Source organism: Erpetoichthys calabaricus, chromosome 3, assembly GCF_900747795.2.
Source record: "Erpetoichthys calabaricus chromosome 3, fErpCal1.3, whole genome shotgun sequence".
Taxonomy (NCBI): domain Eukaryota; kingdom Metazoa; phylum Chordata; class Cladistia; order Polypteriformes; family Polypteridae; genus Erpetoichthys; species Erpetoichthys calabaricus.
Genome location: NC_041396.2, coordinates 294281376 through 294302964, shown reverse-complemented (window position 1 = coordinate 294302964; position 21589 = coordinate 294281376). Strand labels below are relative to the sequence as shown.

General features: G+C 43.1%; 1 protein-coding gene across 1 annotated transcript in view; it reads right to left on the bottom strand.

The window, feature by feature from the left end:
* Positions 1–21589, bottom strand: part of cers5 (ceramide synthase 5) — a 122739-nt gene that overhangs the window by 31421 nt on the left and 69729 nt on the right. Inside the window, exons 3-4 of the mRNA XM_028825858.2 lie at positions 8821–8951; positions 8516–8573 (exon numbers count right to left, since the gene is read on the bottom strand). Coding sequence (XP_028681691.1) covers positions 8516–8573; positions 8821–8951 — 189 coding nt within the window. The remainder of the gene's footprint in view (positions 1–8515; positions 8574–8820; positions 8952–21589) is intronic.

Sequence of the window (21589 nt, the reverse complement as noted above, 5' to 3'; positions counted from 1 at the left end):
TCTTCATTAGTGCCACCCCCCTTTATGGGGCCATGCAAATCTGTATTAATACTTGTGTGCATATTAAAATGTTATCTGTACAATGTATAGTTCTCATGACAGTGGAATTGGTTATTCTAATTGCAGTGGAAAATGTTGTTAACATCCACTCATCCATGGGAAAAAAAATACTGTCTAATACCGTGAAACCGGGATAATTTAGAAAAATACCGTGATATAGAATTATGGTCATACCACCCAGCACTAACCATAAGACTCAACAATCTTTGTTTTCAGATCTTTGGAGAGTTGCTTTGAGGATCCCATGCTGTCACTCTTCAGAGGAGAGTCAAAGGGAAGGACAACTTGCAGCTGACCACCTTAAATATCTTTATATCTCATGATTGGACACACCTGTCTATGAAGGTCAAGGCGTAACGAGCTCATCCAACCAATTTGGTGTTGCCAGTAATCAGCATTGAGCAGTGACAGGCATTCAAATCAGCACAATGACAAGGGGACCCAGATTTGCGCACAGCCAGTTTTTCACATTTGATTTAATTTCATACAACTAAATACTGCGTCACTAAAACTCTTTGCTCGGAAAACACCACAGTACTCCTAGGAAATCAAAGACATACAGTGGTGTGAAAAACTATTTGCCCCCTTCCTGATTTCTTATTCTTTTGCATGTTTGTCACAGGGCGGCACGGTGGCGCAGTGGGTAGCGCTGCTGCCTCGCAGTTGGGAGACCTGGGGACCCGGGTTCGCTTCCCGGGTCCTCCCTGCGTGGAGTTTGCATGTTCTCCCCGTGTCTGCGTGGGTTTCCTCCGGGCGCTCCGGTTTCCTCCCACAGTCCAAAGACATGCAGGTTAGGTGGATTGGCGATTCTGAATTGGCCCTAGTGTGTGCTTGGTGTGTGGGTGTGTTTGTGTGTGTCCTGCGGTGGGTTGGCACCCTGCCCGGGATTGGTTCCCTGCCTTGTGCCCTGTGTTAGCTGGGATTGGCTCCAGCAGACCCCCGTGACCCTGTGTTCGGATTCAGCGGGTTGGAAAATGGATGGATGGATGGATGTTTGTCACACAAAATGTTTCTGATCATCAAACACATTTAACCATTAGTCAAATATAACACAAGTAAACACAAAATGCAGTTTTTAAATGATGGTGTTTATTATTTAGGGAGAAAAAAAATCCAAACCTACATGGCCCTGTGTGAAAAAGTAATTGCCCCCTTGTTAAAAAATAACCTTACTGTGGTGTATCACACCTGAGTTCAATTTCCGTAGCCACCCCCAGGCCTGATTACTGCCACACCTGTTTCAATCAAGAAATCACTTAAATAGGAGCTGCCTGCCACAGAGAAGTAGACCAAAAGCACCTCAAAAGCTAGACATCATGCCAAGATCCAAAGAAATTCAGGAACAAATGAGAACAGAAGTAATTGAGATCTATCAGTCTGGTAAAGGTTATAAAGCCATTTCTAAAGCTTTGGGACTCCAGCGAACCACAGTGAGAGCCATTATCCACAAATGGCAAAAACATGGAACAGTGGTGAACCTTCCCAGGAGTGGCTGGCCGACCAAAATTACCCCAAGAGCGCAGAGACGACTCATCCGAGAGGTCACAAAAGACCCCAGGACAACGTCTAAAGAACTGCAGGCCTCACTTGCCTCAATTAAGGTCAGTGTTCACGACTCCACCATAAGAAAGAGACTGGGCAAAAACGGCCTGCATGGCAGATTTCCAAGACGCAAACCACTGTTAAGCAAAAAGAACATTAGGGCTCGTCTCAATTTTGCTAAGAAACATCTCAATGATTGCCAAGACTTTTGGGAAAATACCTTGTGGACTGATGAGTCAAAAGTTGAACTTTTTGGAAGGCAAATGTCCCGTTACATCTGGCGTAAAAGGAACACAGCATTTCAGAAAAAGAACATCATACCAACAGTAAAATATGGTGGTGGTAGTGTGATGGTCTGGGGTTGTTTTGCTGCTTCAGGACCTGGAAGGCTTGCTGTGATAGATGGAACCATGAATTCTACTGTCTACCAAAAAATCCTGAAGGAGAATGTCCGGCCATCTGTTCGTCAACTCAAGCTGAAGCGATCTTGATTGCTGCAACAGGACAATGACCCAAAACACACCAGCAAATCCACCTCTGAATGGCTGAAGAAAAACAAAATGAAGACTTTGGAGTGGCCTAGTCAAAGTCCTGACCTGAATCCAATTGAGATGCTATGGCATGACCTTAAAAAGGCGGTTCATGCTAGAAAACCCTCAAATAAAGCTGAATTACAACAATTTTGCAAAGATGAGTGGGCCAAAATTCCTCCAGAGCGCTGTAAAAGACTCATTGCAAGTTATCGCAAACGCTTGATTGCAGTTATTGCTGCTAAGGGTGGCCCAACCAGTTATTAGGTTCAGGGGGCAATTACTTTTTCACACAGGGCCATGTAGGTTTGGATTTTTTTTTTCTCCCTAAATAATAAAAACCACCATTTACAAACTGCATTTTGTGTTTACTTGTGTTATATTTGACTAATGGTTAAATGTGTTTGATGATCAGAAACATTTTGTGTGAGAAACATGCAAAAGAATAAGAAATCAGGAAGGGGGCAAACAGTTTTTCACACCACTGTACCTCTGTTATCTTTTGTGTTGAAAGGAGAATCAATTATTATGTAGGCTGAGAGGGGTTCCCAAACTTTTTCATACAACTGTAACTGTAAAAGTGTTTAAGTGCTTTAAAGGCACAAGTTTAATTTTGCTACTCATTTATCTCACTGCTATTGCCATTACATTCACTAACATACAAGAATTCAGTGTCGTGCATGAACTATATAGTTCAAAAGACTGCCTTCATGGAACAAGCTCATTTATCTAAGAATGGCAAACTTAACGTCACATATTTGCAAGTGAAGAACTTGAACAAGAGCCCTGCGCCTGGTCACCCTCGGGTAATTACGCCACGTGGCCGTAGTGCTGATGCTCCCTCACAGTGCAGGTCATGTGCCTCATTCAGGACACCATGAGCAACACAAAGTCAAACCAGCGGGACCCAAACACTCTCCAGTGAGACACAATTCCAGTCTTCATCTCGGGTCACTGGATAGCGTCCATGTCTCACAAACGGTAAGCACCAGGACTCTAAAGACTTGGACCTTGGTCCTTTTACAGAGATATCAGGAGCGCCACACACTCCTTTCCAGTGACCTCATGATCCCCCCATGCTCTCCCAGTCTGTCTACTGACTTCAGAGGAAGAGTCACCAGAGACGTGAATGTCACTGCTGAGGTAAGTAAACCTCTTGAGAAGGTTGATACTCTCTCCACAGACAGTCACACTGCTGATGTGCCCAAGAGGTCTTTAAAGGCCTGGATGTTGATTTTTATCAGGACCCTCACAAGTCCAGACCCTCAGACTCCTCACTTCCGGGGGGGTGTTTATTATTGCTTCAACACAGTGCATGTTGCGGCGTACCAGGAAGGCGGCCAAGAACAGTGTTGTGGTGCATTTAGGAATTCACGGGGGAACACTCATACTCTTCCTGCTTTGATGTGGTGTATGCCAGCAAAGTGGCTATGAAGGGTGACATGTTCCAGAGTGTGGCGCAATTGGGAATTCACAGGGGGCCCCTGCCACGGTATTGCTTTGATGTGGCGTGAAGTGCGGCGCTCCATCTTCACCAATAACTCTCCAGACTACTCACAGATTTCTAAGTTGATATCAGTGCTTGTGGTCAACCAATCAGCACAAGCCCCACCCACAAAAATTCCTGGTTGAACGAAAAATCCATACTCTGGAGTAGGAGCTAAAAAACTGTACAGGGAACTGGAAATAGTCTAGTGGGAGTGCTACAAAATACAAAATGTCAGATGTAATGTGCAGGATCCAATCAGGGAAGGGCTACATACTAAGCACAAACCAATCAGCGTCTGCCTCCTCAAAACTCTCCGTTTTCTCCCCTCCACACTGCAACATGATGCATGTGTTTTCAGAAGTATATGGCCCTGGAGAGGGTCTTTAAAAATCTCCTTTTCAGGAATTAAAAATGCAGGGGAAGTATGGACGAAAGGTGCAAACAGCGTCTGCGTTTTTAAAACAAAAAATATACTACGGTGGACAAAGTCTAAAATGGCTATCCTCCCTATGAGCTCCAGCTTCTTCTCCCTCTATTCAAGCACCACCTGACATACTTTCTCTCTTATACAAATTGACGTAATCCCCCTACCCCCCGTGTGTCCTATCATTCTTGATATACTTCATTTCGATTCAGTTTAGTTTTATATGGCGCTTTCACTAAATGCAGGCTCAGTGTGCTGTAATACAAACCCCTTCTCATCTACCTCAGTATGATTATTCTATTGCAAATCCACCATCTTCCTCTTTCTTAAGGCCTCTCTAGCACATTCTCCCTCTTTTGATTTTGTAATACAAGCCCCCTGATCTTCGTCCTTCTTACTACTGATCCAAGCATCTCCCAACATTCCTTTTCCTTGACAGGCCTCAGAGATCAGCTCCTCCTCCTCCTCCTCCTCGCTATGTTGTTAACACAAGCCACTCATTACTCCCCCCTCTCACGCTGAGCCCCTTTCCAAGACAGTCCGGGCACCTCCTAACATTCCTCTTTCTTAAGCTTCCAATTCAGCACAAGCACTGCTAACTGCTAACACAAGGCCTTCTCTACTCGTCTACCTCAATGTACAGAGTCTATAAATAAAGTATTCATCCCTTGGATATTTTTACATTTTATTGTTATACAACACTGAATCCCAGTGGAGCTAATTTGACTTTGCTGACACTGATCAACAGAAAATGACTCTTTAAAGTCAAAGTAAAACCAGATCTCTGCAAAGTGGTCTCACTTAATGACAAATATAAAAAACAAAATAATCCACCTTAGTAAAAAAAAAAGTGTCTGTGTGTCTCTGTCATTCCAACAGATGGCGCATCACAAACATGAACAATACTTTAACGAATCCCTTACCAAACGGCACATAACAGAGACATATGCATTGTATTTGTCATTCCAAAAGATGGTGCATCACAAGTATTAACACTGCTTTCACAAATCCCATACCATAATGGCACATAACAGAGACATATGCAAAGTATTTGTCATTCCAACAGATGGAACACCACACGCATTAACACTGCTTCCCCAAATCTCATACCAAATGACACATAACAGAGACATATGCATTGTATTTGTCATTCCAACAGATGGTGCACCACAAGCATTAACACTGCTTTTTTTCTTAAGACTGCGGTAATTAAACCCCTACTTAAGAAAAATAATCTCGACCCCTCTGCTCTTGAAAATTATAGACCCATCTCTAACCTGCCTTTCTTAAGTAAAATTCTAGAGAAGGCAGTCATTATGCAGTTAAATGAGCACCTCAATAAACATGCTATTCTTGATAAATTTCAGTCAGGTTTTAGAACAAATCACAGCACAGAAACTGCACTCGTTAAAGTAGTAAATGACTTGCGGGTAAATGCAGACAGAGGCCATTTATCTGTTCTCATCCTCTTAGATTTGAGTGCCGCATTTGACACTATTGATCATAATATTCTTAAAAATTGCCTTAGTCAATGGGTGGGCCTCTCTGGCAGTGTCTTAAACTGGTTTGAATCCTACCTGGCAGGGAGAAAATTCTTTGTTAGTTGTGGTAATTATAACTCAAAGACACATGATATTCTATATGGTGTTCCACAAGGCTCTATCCTGGGTCCGCTGCTCTTCTCAATCTACATGCTTCCATTAGGTCAGATTATCTCGGGACATAACGTGAGCTACCACAGCTATGCTGATGACACACAGCTGTATTTATCAATAGCACCTGATGACCCCAAATCTCTTGATTCGCTAACACAATGTCTAACCTGTATCTCAGAATGGATGAATAGTAACTTTCTCAAATTAAATAAAGAAAAAAACCGAAATCTTAGTGATTGGCAATAATGGATACAATGAGGCTATTAGAAATAAACTGGATGCATTAGGATTAAAAGTCAAATCGGAGGTAAAAAGCTTAGGGGTAACCGTTGATTGTAATCTGAATTTTAAATCGCATATTAATAAAATCACTAGGACAGCATTTTTTCACCTAAGGAACATAGCAAAAGTTAGACCTCTTATATCATCGAAAGATGCAGAGAAATTAGTTCATGCGTTTGTCTTTAGTCGGCTAGATTACTGTAATGCACTCCTCTCAGGACTACCCAAAAAAGACATCAATCGTTTGCAGTTAGTGCAGAATGCAGCTGCTAGAATCCTTACCAGGAAAAGAAAATCCGAACACATTTCTCCAGTTTTGATGTCACTACACTGGTTACCTGTGTCATTCAGAATTGACTTTAAAATTCTGCTTATGGTTTATAAAGCTTTAAATAATCTCGCCCCGTCTTATATATCGGAATGTCTGACACCTTATATTCCAAATCGCAACCTCAGATCCTCAACTGAGTGTCTCCTTAGAATTCCAAGAGCAAAACTTAAAAGAAGTGGTGAGGCGGCCTTCTGCTGTTATGCACCTAAAATCTGGAATAGCCTGCCAGTAGGAATTCGCCAGGCTAATACAGTGGAGCACTTTAAAAAACTACTGAAAACACATTACTTTAACATGGCCTTCTCATAACTTCACTGTAATTTAATCCTGACACTCTGTATATCCAATTCATTATAATAACTATTCATTCAAAATTTGTACTAACCCCTACTCTCTCTTCTGTTTCCTTTTCCGGTGTCCTATTGGTGGTGGCTTGTGCCACCACCATCTACCCAAAGCACCATGATGTTCCAACAATGATGGATGGATTAAAAGCCAGAAGTCTGTATAACCATCAGCATCAAGTGACTCCGTGAGAACCCTAACTACAAAGAGGACTATTTCATTTATGTTAGGTAGAATGCCCAAAGGGGACTGGGCGGTCTCGTGGCCTGGAACCCCTACAGATTTTATTTTTTTCTCCAGCCTTCTGGAGTTTTTTTTTGTTTTTTCTGTCCACCCTGGCCATCGGACCTTACTCCTTTTTATGTTAACTAAGGTTGTCTTATTTTAATTTATTTGTCTTTTATTCTTCTTTTCTTCATTATGTAAAGCACTTTGAGCTACTTTTTGTATGAAAATGTGCTATATAAATAAATGTTGTTGTTGTTGTTGTTGTTCCCAAATCCCATACCAAATGGCACTTAACAGAGACATGTGCATTGTATTTGTCATTCCAACAGATGGTGCATCACAAGCATTAACACTGCTTTCCCAAATCCCACACCAAATTGTACATAACAGGGACATACGCAAAGTATTTGTCATTCTAATAGATGGTGCATCACAAGCATTAACACTGCTTTCAAAAAAGCCCATACCAAATGGCACATAACAGAGACATATGTACTGTATTTGTCATTCCAACAGATGGTGCATCACAAGCATTAACATTGCTTTAACAAATCCCATATCAAATGGCACATAACATAGACATATACAAAGTATTTTGTCATTCCAACAGATGGTGTACCATAAGCATTAACACTGCTTTCCCAATATCAAATGGCACATAACAGAGACTTATGCACTGCATTTGTCATTCCAACAGACCGCAAATCACAAATCTTTCTAATGTGAGCCACACCATCTTCCTCAGTATGCCTCAAAGTCCCCTAGTTGCTTCTTCTTCTTCCTACTCCTGATGCTGAGCCCCTTCCCTGCTCCTTCCCCTTATACTGCTAGCCCAAGCACCTCTTGACATTCCTTTCTTATTAGGCCTCAGAGGTGATACACACCCCTCATCCCTCATTTTTCTTGTTAAACTAATAACACAAGCCCCTCTTCACCTTACCACAATGTTTCTAATGAGAGTCACAATATCCCTCAACATCCTTCAAAGCCCCACTCATCCTCAAGCTGGCATGCTGAGCCCCGTCCCCGCTAGTCCAAGCACCTCCCGACATTCCTCTTTCTTATTAGGCCCTCAGAGGCAATACACACCCTTTGTCCCTCACTGTTCTTGCTAAACTACTAACACGCGCCGCTCCTCACATACCTCAATATTCTTCTATTGTAAACTCCACCCTCCTCCTCCACCTGCTTGCTATGCCTCAAAGGCCCTACACCCTCATTACTGTCCCCTCCACATGCCGAGTTCCTTCTACCCACAATGCTAATCCAAGCACCGCCCATTTCTTTTTATGCATCACATAAAATACAAGACCCCTTGCCCTCTACTTCCTCGCCATACGTCTAACAGGTTTTTCCTCATTTTTCTCACTACGATATTCCATTCACTGAGCTTCTTCCACAAAACCCTCTGCATCTCCAACTTCCTAGCTGTGCCCCCATTGCCAAGCCCCACTCCCCTCTGCTTCATGGTCCCAAGCTCTCTATCCTTCCCGCTTTACCACACACTCTCCATTTGTACTTCATGAAATCCTTGTCATGCCCCGGTCAGTGTTATTTCCATGGACCCCAGAGAACCCCCTCCCCGTCCTAACCGACCGTCACCATGTCACACAAGTGTCTGCAACTCACCTGCCAGAGGAACTGTAACCCGTATAAAAATATGTACAAATAAAATGTAAACCGCCACCTAGGGGCAAAGAGAAGGTGGTCAGCACAAGAAGCAACTGGTCAGACAACAGCCCCTCCTTCAATAGCGTACCCCCCAACATCCATCCCCTTTCTGAAATCAGGAGAAATTAAGGAGTCCCCCCTCCACCCCACCAAACACCTTCTCCTTCCCTCCTCACTCCCAATTTGATTTACAAAGCTTAAAAAGCATCTGCCACTAAAGCAGTGGGCTGGATGACCGGACCCCACGGCGAGCAAAGACCCACATGCTCTCACAGAACTTCATGAGGGTGCTGGGCTTGTCCTGGTTACGTCGTTGCCGAAACCAGCGTTGGATTTTTCGCACCTCCCAGTCAAGTTGTTTGGAGAGCCCCTCCAGTCTTTGGCCATCGGGGTACTGTGGAGAGAAAGCAAAAAGTGACGACAGCTCAGAGATGGTAAAAAAAAGTCGGGATGAGCAGCAATGACTACTGTAAGACAAGACAGACAAGTGGCATCAAACCCTGGCATTTGGGGAGAGAGGCTGGAAGTATTAAGAGGGTACTGGTGAGCGGGGGGGGCGATCGATTCAGGATTATGGAGCAACCTGTGCTTTAATGGTGGAGGTGCCACCCTCTGTTCAGCAGCATGGCATGGCTTCCCCACCTGGTGGGGGAAAGGTGGTCAGTCAATCCCAGTAACGCAATGTGTAGTTGGTGGTTATCTTTATTTAACCCAACCTTAAAGGATTTCAAGTAGCTTGTGAAAATGTGGTAAATCGGTGGTCCTGTCATCTGTGGCTCAACGCTGAAACCCTTTTTTATTATCATTATTAATAACTAGCTGTCCCCCGTGGCTCTACCCACACAGTAGTGAAACAGAACGACAAACTTTAAAAAATCAATAAAACAAAAATAATGCCAACAGAAGGTAGGTACGCTCCACCATCAAACGTTGCCACTATATCTAATCTAGTTCAGCTCCGACAGGAGAGTGTCCCCCCACAGCTACCCTCTAAAACAGGGGTGCCCAACTCCAGTCCTGGAGGGCCGCAGTGGCTGCAGGTTTTCATTCTAACCCTTTTCTTAAAACAGTGACCAGTTTTTGCTGCTATTTAACTTTTTTTGAATTCATTTTAAATCGACTTGGTTCTTAAGAAATGTTTCCCTGAATTTCTTCATCGTTCCTCTGAATTGCTTCATCTCTTTCCTTAAATGGCACCCAAACGGAAATGAAATGTGAAGCCAACAGAAGACCAACAAAGTCAGGGCCTCAGACTCCAATTTCACTCCAACCAGTTGCTTCATTAGGTGCCGATTCTTGTCATTAATTAAACTCGTTCTTTAACTCCATGGCTTGTTGCTGCTCTCATTCTGCAATAGCAGACATTTCTGAAATTGTGGATTTTCTCTTTTCTAAGAGCAGATCAGCATTCCTGAGACCTTCACCTTTCTTTATTTTCAGATATTGTATAATGGACATCAGTTGTTTTGGCACATTTTGTATCTCATTATTGTTTGACTGCTAATTAAGGAAAAAGAAACAATTGAGGGGTCGGAGTCTTCAAGAGCAACTCGATTAAAATTAATGCCATTAATCCTGACCAAATCTCCAACTCCATTTGCAGAAATGCAGCCCCAAACGTTCAAGGAACCTCCACCATGCTTCACTGTTGCCTGCAGACACTCATTATTGTACCGCTCTCTAGCCCTTCGACGAACAAACTGCCAAACAACCAAATATTTCAGATTTTGACTCATCAGTCCAGAGAACCTGCTGCCATTTTTCTGCCCCCCAGTTCCTATGTTTTCGTGCATACTTGAGTCGCTTGGCCTTGTTTCCATGTCGGAGGTATGGCTTTTTGGCGGCAGCTCTTCCATGAAGACCACTTCTGGCCAGACTTCTCCGGACAGTAGATGGGTGTACCTGGGTCCCACTGGTTTCTGCCAGTTCTGAGCTGATGGCACTGCTGGACATCTTCCGATTTCGAAGGGTAACAAGCTTGATGTGTCTTTCTTCTGCTGCACTAAGTTTCCTTGGTCGACCACTGCGTCTACGATCCTCAGTGTTGCCCGTTTCTTTGTGCTTCTTCAAAAAAGCTTGAACAGCACATCTTGAAACCCCAGTCTGCTTTGAAATCTTTGTCTGGGAGAGACCTTGCTGATGCAGTAGAACTACCTTGTGTCTTGTTGCTGTGCTCAATCTTGCCATGACATGAAACTGTCTTCTACAACCTCACCTTGGTAGCAGAGTTTGGCTGTTCCTCACCCAGTTTGAAGCTGTTTCTGTTTCAGTTAATGACTGTGTTTCAACCTGCGTGTGACATTGATGATCATTAGCACCTGTCTGGTAGAACTGGTTGATCAGACACCTGACTAGAATCCTACAAAATCCCTGACTTTGTGCAAGTGGACCTGTAAGAATTGATGCTGGTTTGAAGGCAAAAGGTAGGAACACCAAATATTGATTTGATTTAGATTTGTCTTTTGTTCGCTCACTTTGCATTTTGTAAATTGATAACAATAAACAATCATTATTTATATTTCTGAAAGCATTCTTTGTTTACAGCATTTTTTCACACCTGCCTAAAACTTTTGCACAGTACTGTATATTCATAGCATTTGTAGTCTGAATCACGATCTGATTGTATGGGTGGTTACCTACCAGGTAACACTTGTGGTTGGTCTGCAAGTCGGCAAACATCCACCACACCCTCTCAGTAGCGAGAAGCAGATCATAGAATGTTACATAGTTTACTGTCAAATAATGCAAAGAGTACGCAACACCTGTTTCGCCCTTATTTTGGGCTCATCAGGCGTACACACTCCACTGCACACCTCGCGGGGATCGAACCTCGGACGTCAGAGACGAAACCCCTTTACGTTGCACCATGGCGTGTGGTTCGTTTATTTGACAGCCTGGAGTAATTACATTCATAGCATTAGTGAGGGGTGCAGTGGAGTGTGTACGCCTGATGAGCTCAAAATAAGGGCAAACATGTGTCGCATACTCTTTGCATTATTTGACAGTAAACTATGTAACATATACATATACATATATATACAGTGCATCTGGAAAGTATTCAAAGTACATCACTTTTTCCACATTTTGTTATGTTACAGCCTTATTCCAAAATGGATTAAATTCATTTTTTTCCTCAGAATTCTACACACAACACCCCATAATGACAACGTGAAAAAAGTTTACTTGAGGTTTTTGAAAATTTATTAAAAATAAAAAACTGAGAAATCCCATGTCCATAAGTATTCACAGCCTTTGCTCAATGCTTTGTCGATGCCCCTTTGGCAGCAATTCCAGCCTCAAGTCTTGTTGAATATGATGCCACAAGCTTGGCACACCTATCCTTGGCCAGTTTCGCCCATTCCTCTTTGCAGCACCTCTCAAGCTCCATCAGGTTGGATGGGAAGCGTCGGTGCTCAGCCATTTTAAGATCTCTCAAGAGATGTTCAATCGGATTCAAGTCTGGGCTCTGGCTGGGCCACTCAAGGACATTCACAGAGTTGTCCTGAAGCCACTCCTTTGATATCTTGGCTGTGTGCTTAGGGTCGTTGTCCTGCTGAAAGATGAACCGTGGCCCCAGTCTGAGGTCAAGATCCAGGATGTCTCTGTACATTGCTGCAGTCATCTTTCCCTTTATCCTGACTAGTCTCCCAGTCCCACAGCATGATGCTGCCACCACCATGCTTCACTGTAGGGATGGTATTGGCCTGGTGATGAGCAGTGCCTGGTTTCCTCCAAACATGATGCCTGACATTCACACCAAAGAGTTCAATCTTTGTCTCATCAGACCAGAGAATTTTCCTTCTCATGGTCTGAGAGTCCTTCAGGAGCCTTTTGGCAAACTCCAGGCGGGCTGCCATGTGCCTTTTACTAAGGAGTGGCTTCCGTCTGGCCACTCTACCATACAGACCTGATTGGTGGATTGCTGCAGACATGGATGTCCTTCTGGAAGGTTCTCCTCTCTCCACAGAGGACATCTGGAGCTCTGACAGAGTGACCATAGGGTTCTTGGTCACCTCCCTGACTAAGGCCCTTCTCCCCCGATCGCTCAGTTTAGATGGCCGGTCAGCTCTAGGAAGAGTCCTGGTGGTTTCGAACTTCTTCCACTTACGGATGATGGAGGCCACTGTGCTCATTGGGACCTTCAAAGCAGCAGAAATTTTTCTGTTACCTTCCCCAGATTTGTGCCTCGAGACAATCCTGTCTCGGAGGTCTACAGACAATTCCTTTGACTTCATGCTTGGTTTGTGCTCTGACATGAACTGTCAACTGTGGGACCTTATATAGACAGGTGTGTGCCTTTCCAAATCATGTCCAGTCAACTGAATTTACCACAGGTGGACTCCAATGAAGCTGCAGAAACATCTCAAGGATGATCAGGGAAACAGGATGCACCTGAGCTCAATTCTGAGCTTCATGGCAAAGGCTGTGAATACTTATGTACATGTGCTTTCTCAATTTTTTGATTTTTAATAAATTTGCAAAAACCTCAAGTAAACTTTTTTCACGTTGTCATTATGGGGTGTTGTGTGTAAAATTCTGAGGAAAAAAATGAATTTAATCAATTCTGGAATAAGGCTGTAACATAACAAAATGTGGACAAAGTGATGCGCTGTGAAGACTTTACGGACGCACTGTATATAGATTATTTAATTTTCAGATGAAGCCTTTACTCATTTAAATTTATAATTGAAAAGGATCTCTCACTCAACATATCAGAAAAGGAGTGGAAGGCAGCAATGCAAAGAATCCACTCGAGCTCCATATGCACAAAGCATACAATTATTCAACTATATATCGAGCACATCTCTCTCATTTAAAATTGTCCAAAATGTTTCCAGGGTAAGATACAACTTGCGAAACGCTGCAATCAAGCACTGGCCTCACTGGGTCACATGTTTTGGGCCTGCACCAAATTCACATCATTTTGGGCCAAAATCTTTAAATGCCTTTCAGACAGCCTTGTGGTGTCACAATCTCTCTTAATCCACTAACCGTGTTTGGTGGTCTTCCAGAGGGGCTTAAAGTGGAGAAGGACAAACAAACTGTGATTGCCTTCACTACACTATCGGCATGTGGACTTATTTTGCTCAACTGGAAGAATCCTAACTCTCCTCTATTAAGTCTGTGGGTAACTGATGTTTAATATTATCTGAAATTGGAAAAAATCAAATTCGCACTTAGAGGATCTCTTCAAAACTTTTTCAAGTCCTTGCAGGATGTGATCAGTAACATATTAGAATAAGCATTGGGGGGGTAAACGTTAATATTTAACATTATACATAGTTATTGTCTGTTTTTTTCACCTGTATTATTATCATTCTTTAATTTAATATTATTTATTGTATCAGTATGCTGCTGCTGAAGAATGTGAATTTCCCATTGGGATTAATAAAGTATCTATCTATCTATCTATCTATCTATCTATCTATCTATCTATCTATCTATCTATCTATCTATCTATTTAAATTGAGGAAGCAGGTTCTCTCCCCTCTTTAACTCCATTTATCCTTATTCATTTATTATTGTATCTATTCATTTGTCTTTACTAGCATAAAGTCTTACACTGCTGGCCTAGCTCTCTTTCTCAGGGGTGGAGGTTGATTTGTTTCGAACCTTTTTTTCTTTTTGTAAAACTTGAGTTATGTGTATGGAATGCTATGTGATTTTAATTAATTCAATAAAATTCAATTTACAAAACAATTGGTTCCATTTCATGTGTCTTTCTAATTGCAGCACAAACAGGTGAAGTGACTTGCTCAGGGTCACACAGTATCAGTGGTGGGATCTGAACCCACAACCTCAAGAGTTCCAAAGAATTAACCTTTACACCACAATGCCATAAATTTTACTCTGAGGTACTACAGAATATGCAATAAATCAACTATGGAGAATACGTTTACTTATGTGTTGTCATGCACGTGTGCCTAGTTGACAGTTTAAGTTGTTCTCCGCCGGACCAGGGGTTGGCACTGTGTGCTAAAGTTCTCTCTTTCCGTCCTTCTGCAGACAGAAAGACTGACAGCTCTCCTTCTCCGCTGTCACTTACGGGTCACCGCCCGCCTGGACCCGCCTCTTCCTGCCAGAATAATGGCCATCCTTGGCAGTCCACCTCATGAGCAAGAATCATGTCTGAAAAGGCTTTTTGTGTTTTATACGGGTTCTTTTTGCTTTTTATTTTTGCAATTTTCCACTCATAGGAGATTGTGGGTGGCACGGTGGCGCAGTGGGTAGCGCTGCTGCCTCGCAGTTGAGAGACCTGGGGACCTGGGTTCGCTTCCCGGGTCCAACCTGCGTGGAGTTTGCATGTTCTCCCCGTGTCTGCGTGGGTTTCCTCCGGGCGTTCCGGTTTCCTCCCACAGTCCAAAGACATGCCGGTTAGGTGGATTGGCGATTCTAAATTGGCCCTAGTGTGTGCTTGTTGTGTGGGTGTGTCCTGCGGTGGGTTGGCACCCTGCCCGGGATTGGTTCCTGCCTTGTGCCCTGTGTTGGCTGGGATTGGCTCCAGCAGACCCCCGTGATCCTGTGTTCGGATTCAGCGGGTTGGAAAATGGGTGTATAGATAGGAGATTGTTCCTAAGGGTGCCCCAGCACTTCAACGGTTCCTGTCTTGTTCTTCTTCCAAGGCGTATTTTAAGAAGATGAATTGCACTGTACATAGAAACGCAATCTGCAAACAAAACCCACACCATATTTCCATTTCTTGGAGCTTGGAATGGTAGCACCTTCATTTTTCGTGACAAATGCACACTCAGATATTGTGTGTTAAAAGACCACAGCGGCTCTGCTCTGATCCCACAATCCTACTGACCACTGGCCAACAGGAGGAAGCCCATCGGTCCCCCTGCGGACTCCTTCTAGCTGCTGGGAGTTGAAATCCTATCAGTTAACTCCACATTGGGTGAGGCTGTCCTTACACGGAACGTCCCCAAATAAACTCCTGTCACTTGACAGGACAACAGCGTTGACTTCGACACTTTTCTGGGCTGCCACCTGATGAAAACTACATTTAGATAGATAGATAGATAGCTAGATAGATAGATTTTAACAAAATGTAGTCACATGAGTAACCCATGGAACTGAAATTTCATGCATCTTAGATCAAAATTAAGGGAGATTTAAGCTAACAGAGTTTGAATTTATTGGGGGGCGTAAGGGTTATGGCTTTGACTGGCTATATCTCCCTTGCACAGAAATGGTTGCCATATTGTTTTCCAACTCTATATCTTGTGTAAATACTATGCTATAATAGTGCAGGGCGGTATACCAGTTCATACCGAAAACCATTTTTTATTTTTCTTATGATATGGATTTTTCTTATACCTCAATACCGGTTTAAATAGCCTAAACAACGTTCGGAACGTGGCACAGCGGGAAACTGTTTAAGGGGGGACCTTTTTCACTGCTGCACCGCTAAACAGATACAAGGGTTGTCTGGGTTCCACGCGGAATTTTATCGTTTGTCGAGTGTCAGCCTGTCGAAACCTGTTCTGCTGTGTAGAGGGATTATTCAAGTGGTTGCATGTTTTTGTTCAGATGTTTTGCTCCTTCTCTTCCTTCAGAATAAACATGAAAAGCAAACGAACTGAGAGCGCGCAGCCGGCACTGGCGGCGAAGCTCCCGACTCCGTGCGTGAGTGACTTTGGAGTGATGATTTTTTACGACTTTTCTGATGGTTTAATCCGCTCAGTGGAGCGCACCATGTTTGTCATCTTTTTCAACATCGATGGCATTGTCGCGTCAATTCTGCTGATGGAGGGGATAACTGTGACCTCTGAGTGGTACACCACTCAGTGCCTGCCTGACGTTTTTTCTGCGATGGCTAGAGGCCGGTCCAAGAACTTGCGAAGGCACTTTTTGCATCATGACAATGTGCCAGCCCACACGGCTAATGCGACGAAGCATTTCATTGAAGACAGTGGTGTCAACGTTTTGAACCCGCCACCCTATTCGACTGATCTTGCACCATGTGACTTTTGGCTCTTCCCGAAGGTGACAGAACCCCTGCGAGGCCACAACTTCGTAACTCGAGAGGAACTGATTGCAGCTGTCAAAGAACAGCTGGACAACCTCCCAAAGACAGCCTTTCGCATGTGTTTTGCGGCGTGGGTCAGAAGAGCCCAAAAGTGCATTGATGTTGGCGGTGAATACTTGGAAAAAGTTTAAAAAGGATCAAAGTACATGAGAAAAATAGAAAAAAAAAATCCTTGGCTACTTATTTCGAGTGATTCCGCGCGGAACCCAGACAACCCTTGTGCAATGGAGTACATGCGGTAGTGGAGGTATTGAGCGGTGAAAAATTTACAGAGAATTTTTTGAAACTGAAGCTGTAGCAGAAGATAAAGCTGAACGTGATAACACAGAAGAACTTTTGCCAAAAAAAGGAGCCGTGTCTGTTGTCTGGAGATAGTTTGCTTTTAAAAGATCGGATGTGGGCAAAACAAATATTTACTGCAAACACTGTCAAGCTAAAGTTGTCCCCGGAGACGGCAACACGAGCAATTTGCGGCACCATCTTAGTCGCAAACATGCTGTGGAGTACCCTGAATGTATGGAAGTAAGATTGGCACCCTTCATGTCCTCAGGTAAAACTGAAACAGCTAGAGGACACTCCAGTCAGACATCACTTGTAGATGCGTTTGCTAGAGGTACTAGATATGACAAAAAAAAGCAAGCGGTGGATCGAGATAACCAACGGCATTACAATCCATACAGCTAACGTGTCAGTGGACAGAGATTATTATCATGAATAGAACGTGTAGTTGGTTTACAAAAAATATTTACTATTTATTGCTTTTCTAAGACATGTTCAGTGCAATACAACTTTTGAGAAGCACCTCTGGATATTTTACTAAGTCTAAATGCCTGTTTGGATGGTTGAAAATATGTTATCAAAATTATAGTTTAAGTTGTTTGCAAAATTTGTTCAATAAAAAGGTTCTATATTTTGACTGCAGCTGTCATGCAATGTGATTCCTTCTCTTCATTAGTGCCACCCCTTTGAAAACTATCACTTTATGGAGCCATGCAAACCTGTATTAATACTTGTGTGCACATTAAAATGTCTTTTTATACAATGTTCAGTTCTCATGACAGTGGAATTGGTTATTCTTAGCCAGTCTACTGCAGTAATTGCAATGGAAAATGTGGTTAACATCCAGTCACGCATGGGAAAAAAAATACCGTTGAATACCGTGAAACCGGGATAATTTAGAAATATACTGTGATATAGAATTTTGGTCATATCGCCCAGCACTATGCTATAATAATAATAATAATGCATTTTATTTTATAGGGCACTTTACATTAGCAGTAAATCTCAAAGTGCTACATAAAAAGTTTAAACAAAGGCAAAGCAAGATGAACACAGAGATAAAACAACAATAATTATAGCGTTCTTGTTAATAAGCTTTCCTAAATAGAAAAGTCTTCAACTGTTTTTACAACAGCCCACAGTCTGCTGTGTCCTCCGGTTCTCTGGTAGGCCATTCCAGAGCCATGGAGCAGCCACTGCAAAGGCTCGGTCACCCATTGTATGAAGTTTGGTCACAGGGGGTGAAGGCGGTGGGTATTTGCAAGTAGTGGATTGTAATCTAAGAAGTTCCTTAAGATATTGTGGAGCATTTCCATGGATACACTGATGAGTGAGCACACAGAGTTTGTATTCGATACGGAGATGGATAGGGAGCCAATGAAGTGACTGAAGGATTGGTGAGATATGTTCATATTTCCACACTCTCATCAGGATTCTTGCAGCTCTATTTTGGATTTGTTGGAGCTTTTGAAGACTCTTGCTGGGGAGTGCATTACAATAGTCCAGTCTGGATGAAACAAAGGCATGAACCAGCTTTTCAGCATCACAGATAGAGAGGTTGGGATGGAGTTTGGCTGTGTTTTGGAGATGAAGGAATGCAATTTTACAGAGGCGATGGACATGTGTATCAAATGATAGATGGGAGTCAAACTTGACACCCAGATATGTAACAGAAAGGGAGAGGGTAATGGTACTGTCAGAAAAGGAAATACAATTTACAGAGGAACAAAGTTGATGGGGGGGTACCAATTAAAAGAGCTTCAGTTTTGGTGATGTTCAGCTTGAGGAAGTTCTTGGACATCCAGGCCTCAATCTCATCCAAGCAAGAGGAAAGAGTTGATGGAGGTGTAAGAGAAGTCAAATCCAGTCTCGCATAGAGCTGCGTATCATCGGCTATCCTCAAAATGAAAAATTACCACATTATGAATGATTATAATATTAAAAATCGAACAGCAAAAAAACCTATATAAAATTGTTCAGTTTTTTACTAAAGCTAGCTTATAATGTAATGAACATCTCCAGAAAATGTGATCTTTGGTTTTTGAGTTGTTGCTGAGCTGTTATTACTTATAGGTGACATCCCATGGTTTCATCTCACTACGAGACCAGCTATGTTATACGAGCGGATGACGGTGTCACTGTCCAAAAAACAGGAGACAGAGCTGGAGGTGACAGAGTTAAAGATGTTAAGATTTAAATTGGACGAGGATGGACAGGATTAGAAATGAGGACATTAGAGGGTCAGCTCAGGTTGGACAGTTGGGAGACAAAGTCAGAGAGGCAAGATTGTGTTGGTTTGGACATGTGCAGAGGAGAGATGATTAGTATAATGAGAGAAGGGTGCTAAGGATAGAGCTGACAGGGAAGAGGAACAGAGGAAGGCCTAAGAGAACGTTTATGGATGTGGTGAGAGAGGACATGCAGGTGATGGGTGTAACAGAGCAAGATGGAGAAGACAGAAAGATATGGAAGAAGATGATCCGCTGTGGTGACCCCTAACAGGAGCATCCAAAAGAAAAAGAAGAATCGGCCATTTTCATAGCAGCCATATTGACATGAAGTAGTGTTGCTAGCACAAGTGTAAGTAACAACATTAATTCAGTTTCCAGTTATGCTGGAGCTTCATTAATGTCATTGGTGTCACCTTTTTGTCTCGTTTCTTCAATTATGTTCTCTTCACCTACTTTTAGGACAAGGATATAAATCTGACGATGTCCTTAGGTCTCCTTTATGAAGGAATCTGGAACATTCTGACATGTTCACTAATTTTCAAGCACCACTGTATATTCCTTTCGAGGCGACTTCTTAAGTGCAATCGTCAGTGAGCCGATGTGGAACAGCTTACCCAATCCAACAATCCACAGTGAACACCCTGCAGACACCAAACCCCACAAGTGCACCACTTGCACTGCTATGGACCTCTATCACACCACAGGAAGACACAGCTGATGAAATTGTATTTAATCGTATAATGCGTCTCGTTCAATGCAATAAATTCTCATTAGCTAACAGTGATGGGATTCACGCGAATGAGTGGATTCAGCAGAGTGGGATGTCATCAGCATTTTTCATTTTACAGGTAGATGTTTAAGATGCATGTGCACGTCCCGCCAGGCTCATTCACAATTCTCGTCCACTTCTGATTCTATCATCATTACCTGTCTTGTTCGCATTACAAGTACTATACAGTAGCAACACACCACCATGGACGATGCCTAGAATAAAACATGTTAGTTTTGTGCACAATACAATGACCCTTTGTACGCTGAACAAATTAAACTGCAGTCACACGAAACTATTATTCTAATTTCTATGGGTTATGCATTTTCAGCTTTACATTGTTAACTGGGACCTTCGTGCACATTTGTTACGGCTCACAGGCGGAATTCAACTGATAGCAGCTTTAGCTACAGTGCATAAGGCAGGATCAAGCACGGGTAAAATGTGTGCCGAAAGAAATCTCCCAGTCCAAAAGTTCGTTTCATTTTGTGAGAATTTAAAGCAAATAGTCTACACAGGAATAAAGAAAAAGGTTGCTACACACGTAGAAACCTGGCTTTTCTCCTCAAACTTTAGTTGTTTCTGTACTAAAAGATGATTTACTTCTTCTTCAGTATACTTTAAACATATGGCACTACACGATTCAATAGAGCACATTGTCTTTCATGTTACTGGGCACGTATGGCACGGTTTAAAACTGTGTGCCCTCCACACCTTACACACGGCAAGGCGGGTCACTAAAGGAGTATAACGTATAAATAGTTAGAATAAACCAATTCAATTCAACGTATGGGGGTTATAGGAACCTCCCATAGACTATGCACTAATACAGTAACTAGCAAATGGGTCTTACAAGACAAGTTGGGGAGCATGCACTGGCACAGTGTGTTGCCGCACCCACCACACGACAAAACAGCTCAGGATCCCGGTTGGCAACCCCCCTGGCAAACACGTGGTCCAGTCCCACCCTCCGGAAATGACCCTCTATCTGCTGCAGCCAGGTGTTACGTGGGTGACCCCTTGGTCTGGTCCAGCCACTTGGGTCCCCAACAATGAGGATCTTACAAGCTGGATCACCCTCTGGGAAACGCGCCACATGGCCGTAGTACCGTAACAGACGCTTCCTCACAATGCAGGTCATGTGCCTCATTCGGGACTCCACGAGCAACACAAAGTCAAACCAATGGTACCCAAGGATTTTCCGGAGAGACACAGTAACAAAGGAGTCCAGTCTTCATCTCAGGTCACTGGATAGCGTCCATGTCTCGCAACCATATAGCAAGACAGGAAGCACCAGGTTTCTAAAGACTTGGACCTTCTTCCTTTTACAGAGATATCAGGGGTGCCACACACCCCTTTTCCACCGACCTCATGGCCCCCTCATGGTCTCCCAATCCGTCTACTGACTTCATAGAAAGAGTTACCAGAGACATGAATGTCACTGCTGAGGTAAGTAAACCTCTTGACGAGGTCGACACACTGCTGATGGCCGTGCCCAAGAGGTCATTAAAGGCCTGGCTTTTGTTTTTTATCAGTTCACTCACCAGTCCAGACCCTCAGACCCCTCGCTCAGTCTCTCGAGAGCTCCGGTCAGAGCCTCCAGTGACTCCACGAAGATCACAGCATCATCAGCAAAGTCAAGATCAGTGAATCTCTCTTCACCAACAGCCACTGGACCCCAGGACCTTGCCCAACACCCAGTCCATACAAACACTGAACAG